We start from the raw sequence: 10,000 nt of genomic DNA on the forward strand, positions 1-10,000 counted from the left end.
TATATAACATATATAAAATATATAAAATAAACATATATTAAAACGAAGAATAGTAAAAAAAATGATAAAAATAACGAGTAAGTTAAATTGTGTAATTATAATAAATTTGGAACTTATATGTAATTATTTTAAATAATATTACATGTAAGTTCCAAATTTATTACATTAAATGTTATTTTATTAAAATTATTTTATTAAAGAACGCATATTAGTAAACAAATTTTTCAAACAAAAATTTCTTTGTATCTATCTTATATCTTATTACATTTTGCGCATACGTTTAAATCTAAGTAACATTTTTATATAATCACTTTACATTTCACGTGACGCGTATTTTAATATTATATAATTGAAAATAAAGTTTAAATTTGCTTATTATTAAAATATTACATATAACACAAAAAAAGAATTTTCTAATTTACATTTTTTAATTTAACTGTATTTATGTGATATTTGTAGAGTAAATTGTAAATTACTCTACTACTATAACTATATCGAAACTGCTGTACGTACGCTATATCATCATCGTTCAATAAATGTCTTACAACATTCCGTTTTTGTAAAAAATTAACCAAAATATAAACGTAAACAATAAAATATATTCGAAGTAAAAAAAAAAAAAGAACAAAACGAACACAAAGAGGTGGTAAAGTGAACAAAGTTTATATTTACAAAAGTAGCATAATTACTAACACAAAGTTTTTTACATTCCGCGGTCGAAACATCATGATTGGGAGAAAAACGATTGAACTTAACATCAAATATCCATAGTAGAGAAAAAATTTGAAATAATATCGAAAGGTCCTGCTCATTTCGTATAAGAATGGTAATATAAGAATGAAACCGATGAGGATCACTTCGAAACACGACGGAGCCATCTTTTATAGTGATAAAGGGCGGATTCTAACACGTAATATTTTCTTTACACTGCATGAACGAAATTAGTATTACACTTCTTTACACGATCTTATAATCTCGTAAGGCTTTGGGTACGTGTATGGGAGGTGCTTATTCATTGATTACTGATTAACCGCTTCTTATTATTGTTCGTTCGCACAACTTTATCGGGGCTATATGTACATCACACATACACTTTATTCTCAATACTTCCCTATGCTGATATCTCACTTCTAAGCCAACTTCTTTACTCTCAATCAGTTAATTCACCCTCAATTTAAGTTTTGTCCTCAATTACTTATATTTTATTTGACGACAATATTGCATACAAATGAATATTATATTACGACCAACAATATTATATCACCATTAATGTAACCTGCATTTATTATATGTTGTACCTTAATCTGAAAAATTTATTGTGCTAGGATATATGATCGACTATTTGACTATCATTTTTTTTGTACAGTCGTTTCTGTTTTACTATTCTTTTCTATTTATTTTTTTATTTAATTTTATTTCGAATAAATAATATACATAAACCGAATATTATTTTATTAATTATTCTATTAATTAATGCTATGTACGCGTATATATATTATATTATTATCATTTATATTACTATCATATTGTCAATTTCAACATTTTATTGTCTATTAACATTTTTAATGAAAATATGTAATGAAATTTAATGATTTTTATCACATTTTTAGAAGATGTATTAATTTTAAGAACGTTATAATGAAAGTATATTTGTTACAAAGAATTTTAAACTTTCACGGACGAACTAAATCGTAATTGTTTAAAATTTCTAATTGTAAACTGTATCAAGTTATATTAATCGCCAATAATATTACCTATCTTTGTTACGAAACGTTAGGTAAAAGTTTTGTATATTTTAATCACTAATTGCAGTGTCAACAAAATATTAAAGATAAAATTCCAAATACAATTTTTATCGACTCTTTAAATAATAACTGTATTTGTTATAAATTTAATCAAAATAATTTATATATTATATGTGTATATAGATATTTATTTATTTATATTTTATTATCTTTCTAATTCAAAAAATTCAGTTACAGTAATTTATAAATTTTAAATGTATAGATTTATATTTCTTATTGTAATACTGTTACGTGCAACATGATAACAACTTATAAGTTTATTTTTTTATCAAGCATTCCAAAATCAAATTATTTTTATTATTCTGAATTAATGATATCATCATAATATTTTTTTATGTAATTCAAATGTAAACTTTCATTAAAATACTCACAATATATTATATTTTATATAAATAATACTCGTGTATATAATAACTACACGAGATTTTATCATATTAAAGTTAAAAATATATATACTAAACTGTGAGTTTCGAATCACTCTTTAATAATATATATTATAATGTTTATCAATGTAACTGTTTTGTATATGAAAAATTTATCATAAACTTTTCATACCGTTTAAAAGTTCGATTGTCGTATCGTATATCTATAATTCGATAGTTTGCGCGGCAAATGAAAAGGTATATAGAGAGCTTTAAATTTTGCTGATTACTGTACGCATGTTTCGTGAATAGGTTAGTTTTTCGAATAATGGTATAGCATTTAATTGAATGACGATTTGATATTTTTATCATATAACTTAAATTAACATATTAAAGTTGCAGTAAAATTAATATAATATACATATTAATGAGTGCTTTAAAATTACCGGTGTATTATTTATTGCGTAATTTGTTTACAATTTTCGGAATTTGATGTTCTTAAGGTATTTAATGTACACGCATTTATTAAAAAATTAAAATAAGAAAATATTATTATGAAATATTTAACTTATTTACAGGGGAGAATATTTGTAATTGAATACTTGTAGTAGAAATTGTAAGAATTAAATAAAAAATTTCGTAACATGCAAGTAAATTTACAAAAACGTGAAAATATTCAAACTACGATATTAGCATTATTGCTTACACAAAAAGGAGGATGCACTCTAAGGGAGTTGGATAATGATTATTTTCAATTAGAAGGGATGTATATACCATGGAAAGATTTAGGATATTCTTCTTTATTAAGTTTTTTACGTAGTATTCCAAAAGCAGTTAAAATAGAAAATAAGAACAATACAATTATTGTGAAAGGTATTGCATCTGACAAATCTATACATGTTAGTAAATTAGTAGCTGGTCAAAAAAGTGTGAAACAATTACCTGGAAGAAAATCATATAAACCAAATCATTATTTTCCCATGACTGCTCCTCCTAGAATCCATGTATCAGCTGATATATTAAGTAAAATAGTCAGTTTAGTTAATGATAATCCAGATGGCGTAAATAAGGATTATATACTTCATGAAGTTCGTTCATGTATGCCTTTTGTAAACATTACTATGGATGACATAGAAAACCAGTTACAGGAATTATCACATACGATTTTTCAAAGAAATAATAAAATTTATCCAATACAAACTAAAATTGAGGATTTGGATCATTTAAAAAGCAGTAACGATATGTCTTCCTCTGAACCTACTATGGTATCAAATAATAAACAGGTGTGCAAACCATTAATTGTAACTATTGCTGGAGATGAAAATTTAGGTGATATGTTAAATGTTGATGATGAAGAAAATATGTTTGAGTTTCCTTCTACCAAAACATTTCATTCTGATCATACAAAGTCAATTACAAAGACCAAACCTACATTTAGTTTTATAGAGGAATCTATATCTAAATACCAGGATCAAATGGCAGAACATATATCAATACCAAAAGTTCAATATGATAATAATATTAATCAAACTCAGGTGGAATTTGATAATATAAGAAGAGATGAAGAAAGTCAAGTGTTTAACAAAGATGTTAAAATACTTATAAATGAAAGAATGAAATTTCGTTTAGAAAAACTTATACAGAATCACTTTGACGGAATCTGGTGTTCTGATTTACCAAAAAAATATTTAGAAGAATATAAAGTTCCTCTAAATTATGTAGAACTTGGTTTTAATAGTGTCAGAGAATTTGCATCACAGTTACCTGAAATCTTTCATTGTATTCAACCTTATAGTACAGGAGATTTCATACTTTATTATGCAAAAAGAGAATTGCCTTCAAATAAAATAAAAGAGAAATGTAAAGCAAATAATATTACAGAGTTGTATCATATTTATGAAACAAATGATGAAGAAGCACTTCCAGTAACAGTGGTAAAAATTGTTTATTTAAATTATACAAGAATTTTATTAATTATTAATAAAAATATAATTTAATAATATTAAATTTTTAGTCACTTGATACATGTAAGGGATTAATACCAGATAACGTAATGAATATTGGAGAAAGTGTAGGTTACATAAATGTTGCAAACTTAATACAAAATATAAAACCTTACATAGAAGTTGTTGTTGTAGAAGTATTTACACCCTCATTCTTTTGGATTCAACTCTATAAAAAGCAAAAGATATTTAAAAAGTTTATGGATGATTTACAGTATGTATAAATACTATAATATATGTATGTATGTATAATTACAAGTGACTCTTGTAGTTATAATTGAATAATTATGATTCATAACATTTATACTAATGGTTACTCTTTATAGTAATTTCTACACAATGGAATATATGAAATATGTAATTCCACCAGTTGTACTAGAAAAAGGTTTGAATTGTGCATGTATATATAACGGAATATGGCATAGGGGTATAATTAAGACTGTAAAACCAGATTTTCAAGTTACTGTAAGTACATATGATCACTGTATTAATTATGTATTATGTAATAATTATTACACATATAATAATATGTATCATGTACAATTATTGATATTAAATTACTATAGGTAATGTTTTACGATTATGGTACATTAAAAACATATCCTCCAGAAGCAATATATTATTTGCATAGAATGTTTTCCAATTTACCAGCACAAGCAATACCATGTGGGTTAATTAATATACGTCCATATCAAGGGTCTAAGTGGTCTCGTAACGCTACTCATAATTTTGCGATAAGAACATGCGAAATACCTTTAATTGCAATAATAGCATCAATTGATGAAGAGGTAAAATCATTAAATTGTTTTAATTAATTGTATTAAAATTAACTTTACTTTAAAATATCTATTAGTATTTTTAAAATTATTCTTTTGTCAATATAGGATAATTCAATGTTGGTAAGTTTGACTGATACATTGGAGGAAGAAGATGTACACATTAATGACTGGTTAGTTGAGCAAAAGTTAGCAGCCCATGGAAAAATGGTTTGTATGAAAAAAAGAAATTTCCCATTTCGATATTATTTAGAATGTCAGGAACATGTTAATCATAAAGAATTTAACAATACTCATGAAGTAGAAAGAAATTGTGATAATAATGCAGCATTGTATAATATAAATTTTAAAAGAAATTTATCTGATGCAAATAACTTCAACAGAATAATCGATAATGGAAAAAGCAATACATTACAATCATTTGAATCTAATAATTTTGTTAAAAATGATCCCTTCATTGAAAAAATGTGTAGGCCTGTTAAAAATTCTGTAAAAAAATTTCAGGAGAAAGTATCTTTGTATCAGAAATTATTAAGTCTTAAACTAAAATCTATTCACTCTACTAAAATTAATAATAATAATAATTATGAAATTAATGAGAGCATAGAAAAGAAAAAATTTTTACATAATAGTACTGTATCTAATATTTCATTGGCTGATATATCTGTTCATAATAGAAAAAATAGTAAAGGGTCAAATAATATATGCGATACTTCAAAAGACCATAAAAATATTTCAAAGCAGCAGGCTAATTATTTTGATATATGGAATTCAGAAGATGAATTAGATATCTGTGATATAAAACTTTCTACTACTGATGCAGACTATGAAGTATATAAAACAGGGTACATAGATTGGTCTGTTATTTGTAAAAATGCAATACAAGAGAATAAATATAATATACCACACAAAACAATTTTTAAAAAACAAGACAATATACCATTAGCTGAAAATTGTTTCTTAAAAGCAGTGTATAATAGTTCATATTCTGCTTTATGTGATAAAGATATACATTGGTCATCGATTGGAAACATTAATAAAACATCAGATGTATTTCCATTAATTTTAAAAAATATTGAAAGACGTAAAAAAGATATCACGGATAGTACAATACTCGCTATATCCCAACAAATGTTAGAGACATTAACAGGCAAAATGTTTGTAGAACCATCTAATTCGTTTAAAAACGTTCAAGATGTACAGCTTACTAATTCATCACAAGAAAGTAGTGATATTAGTACTGGTAATACATACACAAATAATAATGAAATATTTTATACAAAAAATTTGGAACAACATTCACAAAGCTATAAAGAAAATGAATACATTTGTATGAAAATAATTGTTTCTAATCAAGAGTTATGCAAAAAATTATTGTCAATAAAAGATACATCAAGTAATATTTTGAGTTTAGATTCGGACGATTTAAGCACATCAGATGAATCTATATCATTTCAGAATAATAATAATGATAAATATGAAAAAGATGTATATGAAAATGATGTAGATACTGTCAAGAAAGTATTAAATGAATCTAATTCAAAAATTGATGTTAAAAGTCTTTCACACATAGATGAAATAAACGTGATAGATTTGCATACACAGGAATCAGTTAAATTTACTATCAGTGATGTGGAGGTATATGAGAAAGAAGCTTTGATAACTTCGCCAAAAACGTCAGTAGTTGCAAATAAAAAATTTGAATTAATTGAAAATTTGGAATCAATATTAGGACAGCAATCAACACAAAATTCAGATTTAATACAAAATATTGATTATACAGAAGAATCATTGTTAAATGTAGAATTAATGAAAAACTCATTATTAAGTGAAGAAGCTATACAATCAGAAGCTGAACCGGTCGAAAAATCGGTATCATCTATTATGACTGAAACGTCTCACATATCAGTTTTTAATGATATTGATATAGAAACTGATGAGGAAGAATGGGATGTACATGTATCATATGCTGATTTTAGTAATCTTCTTAAAAGTAATTATCCTTTTATGGAAAGTATACCAAACCATAAAGAATTTAATTAAAAATAGCAAAAATAAACGATTTAAATTCAGGTGAAAATGCAAATTATGTAGATGTCTGCAAAAATAGAAAAGATGTTGTTTATGAAGTCATGTATTCAGATAAAGTCACTGAAAAAGATGAAACTAAAAATTTAATAAACCCATACACGAAATTTGAAATTCAGATGTCTGTAATAGATTCTGAAGAGAGTTAAAATCTAAATAATGAATTTAAATAGTACAACCTCTTATCAATTAGAAGGTAAAGGAAAAATATTGGTAGAGATGTTAAAAAAAGTAAAATTATTGTAAATAGATGAACTTAAATTTCTTAATCCTTTCAATCTATAAATTACATTTTAAATATATAAATCTATAAAATAATTTTTCTGTATATTATATATAATTACTGTTTATATTATATAATGCTGCTGTATGTTTATTTTCACTAATTAATTAATGTATTTTACAAGATGCTAGAACAGATTGTATTTATTATATTTTTTGGGAAAAATACAATCTTTATGTTATTATAAGCATTTGTGTTATTATAAGCATACTGCATTTGTTACTTACGTAATAAAAATATTTAAATTAAAAACTAATTACGTGTATTTTATTCCATATTAATATTTTTATAATTTATATAACAATCTCATAAAGTGGTCATTTTTCCCAAATTAATCTATCTAAGGATTATAGACATAGTACTCAGTAAATATGTATTCTACTATTATTTGATATGTTCTTTTTTTGTTTTTTAATCAGGAAGATAAAGTTGATATGAATAATCTATTACTTTATGTGGAAGAAAATTTAATATTTAGACCAGAGCAGTGTTATGAAGAGAAAACTAATATATTTAATGATAACAATATACCCTTGGTATCACCGCAAAGTACTTTACATGAAAAGTGCTTTCAGTCTTCAAAACCCATTATGTTTGATGAACAAGAAATATTGCTAACAAAGAAGGATATTCAAGATCAAATTCTTCAGACTGATTCAATACCTTCTATATTTACCTTCAGTGAGAATAATACCAATCCATTTTTACAAGATGAACCTCCTAATGATCAAATTAATAATAATATAAGTCCTCAAGCATTCATGCAGTTATGGAAAAAAAATTTGCAATTAGAAATGCAAATAAATATAATACTTAATATACTTCATAAAGTAATAAATGATTCTGTAAAAAACGTAAATGATAATATAACAAATGATGAAAGTATCTTAAATGCGATAAAAGGTGCACTTTTATTAACTGAAAATAATTATAGAGAAAAAGATACTGTTACAAATACTGATTCAACGAATGTTGAATGTCATCCAGAATGTCTTACAATTCCTGCAACAAGTGAGCAACCAATAATTACTACCTCGTATAATGGGGATCATGACTCAAATGTTGGTATTAATCCCTTTCGAGAAACTATTATTCACAATTTAGTTAAAAGTCAGAGTGTAATGGATTATAATACTTTAATGCCTGTAAATGATGATTTTGATACAGTAAATCAATCCTTATCGAATCAGCAAATGCCAAAAATATTAAATACACCTCCAGGTTTTGAAAAATTTCATAATAAATTCATGTTAGACTTAAAAAATAATTTTACAAATAATGATAATGCCAGTCTTCTGACAACCACAGAAAATTCTGTAAAAAATGAATTGATTTTAAAAGAAACAAATCCTTTTAAACTTAGTTTAGCAGGTAAGTTACATATACCTGATTCACCAGAAAAAGATGACACACATTTTAATGATTTGTTGTCTGTCCAACATAAAAATCATAAGTCAGTTATTGCATCTAATTTGATACACTTTGAAGATAATGATTTTAAAACTGAGTATACAGACCAAAATATGTTAAATAATTGTAAAAACACATTATTTGAGCATTATCAACATTTTACTCCTGATATTTCAAATAACACAAGTAATATTAAAAATGATTCATTTGCATTAAATGCAAAGTCTTTTAATAATAAGTGGAATGTAGATAATATTATAAACACAGCACCCAAAATTATTATCAGTGATGAATCAATGCAACAGGCTGTTCACAAAAAAGAAATGGAAAAACATTGTTTTTCACCATCAGAAGAAAACCTTATGGATAATAGTTTACACTTTATCGAGGAATTATACAATCAATTCAATCAATCTTTGTTTATACAAGATAATGATTTTGTAACATCAAGAGATGTTCCTAATTGTGAAACTATGAATGAAAATTTTACTTTTTCTCCGAATTATAATGAAAAAGATTCAATACATTCATCTCCTTTTCATACATTATGCTCATCTTCAATTAACTCATCTTCAATAATGAAACAAAATGAAATACAATGTAATCAAACATCAATGACAAATTCAGATCAATTAAACAGTGCATCTATTAAATTATGGAATAAAACACCAAAAAATACTACTCGATTAAAAAATTGCAGTACAATTTGCTCTGTTCCTGAAAATAATGAAGAAAAAGTAATATGTAATGAAGATCAACAGAAAAATAGTTTACAAAATAACACTCCAGCAGATACGGTAGATTTTGAAGTAAATACAAATAATATAGGAACAAAGGATACATATTCAAAGGAAACTAAATTTAAAACTGTTGGGAAAGTCACATACATTCCTAAATGTTCATTTTTAAATTATCAAGTATTCTTTCAAGTAGTTGGTATGTTTTATTATATTAAATTAATTAATTATGTTTTTTATTATTTGTAATTGATAGAAATAATTGCTTTGTCTCTTTCATAGAACTTCCTGAGGAGGTAATGCATATATTTTATTACCAAGGAATAGGATGGTTGTTAATTAATGAAGTCATTAAAGTGTTTTCTGAGTTAGAACTAACTTTAGACACAGTCAAGTTAGAACATGTATTAAATACAAATGCCCAAATTAAAGAAATTGATAGAGCTGAGAATTCAATAATATTTATACAAACTAACAGGTAATTAATATAAATATTTTATTAAAACTAAAGTCCTTTATGTGATAAATATAAAAAT

The 10,000-nt window shown here is 24.8% G+C and overlaps 2 protein-coding genes across 2 annotated transcripts in view; one reads left to right on the plus strand and one right to left on the minus strand.

Moving 5' to 3' along the window:
• The window catches only part of Agpat1 (1-Acylglycerol-3-phosphate O-acyltransferase 1), a 2,385-nt gene extending 1,144 nt beyond the window's left edge, over positions 1–1,241 (minus strand). The window contains exon 1 of the mRNA XM_017911621.1: positions 694–1,241. Within this exon, the coding sequence (XP_017767110.1) occupies positions 694–878 (185 nt within the window). The 5' untranslated portion in view covers positions 879–1,241. The remainder of the gene's footprint in view (positions 1–693) is intronic.
• Positions 1,242–2,811: 1,570 nt separating this feature from the next.
• LOC108555793 (uncharacterized) overlaps positions 2,812–10,000 on the plus strand; it is a 7,512-nt gene continuing 323 nt past the window's right edge. Inside the window, exons 1-8 of the mRNA XM_017911617.1 lie at positions 2,812–4,101; positions 4,182–4,384; positions 4,497–4,635; positions 4,737–4,958; positions 5,055–5,156; positions 7,737–8,506; positions 8,609–9,663; positions 9,747–9,942. Coding sequence (XP_017767106.1) covers positions 2,812–4,101; positions 4,182–4,384; positions 4,497–4,635; positions 4,737–4,958; positions 5,055–5,156; positions 7,737–8,506; positions 8,609–9,663; positions 9,747–9,942 — 3,977 coding nt within the window. The remainder of the gene's footprint in view (positions 4,102–4,181; positions 4,385–4,496; positions 4,636–4,736; positions 4,959–5,054; positions 5,157–7,736; positions 8,507–8,608; positions 9,664–9,746; positions 9,943–10,000) is intronic.

The sequence above is a fragment of the Eufriesea mexicana genome, unplaced genomic scaffold (genome assembly GCF_001483705.2).
Source record: "Eufriesea mexicana isolate 0111107269 unplaced genomic scaffold, ASM148370v2 scaffold283, whole genome shotgun sequence".
Taxonomy (NCBI): domain Eukaryota; kingdom Metazoa; phylum Arthropoda; class Insecta; order Hymenoptera; family Apidae; genus Eufriesea; species Eufriesea mexicana.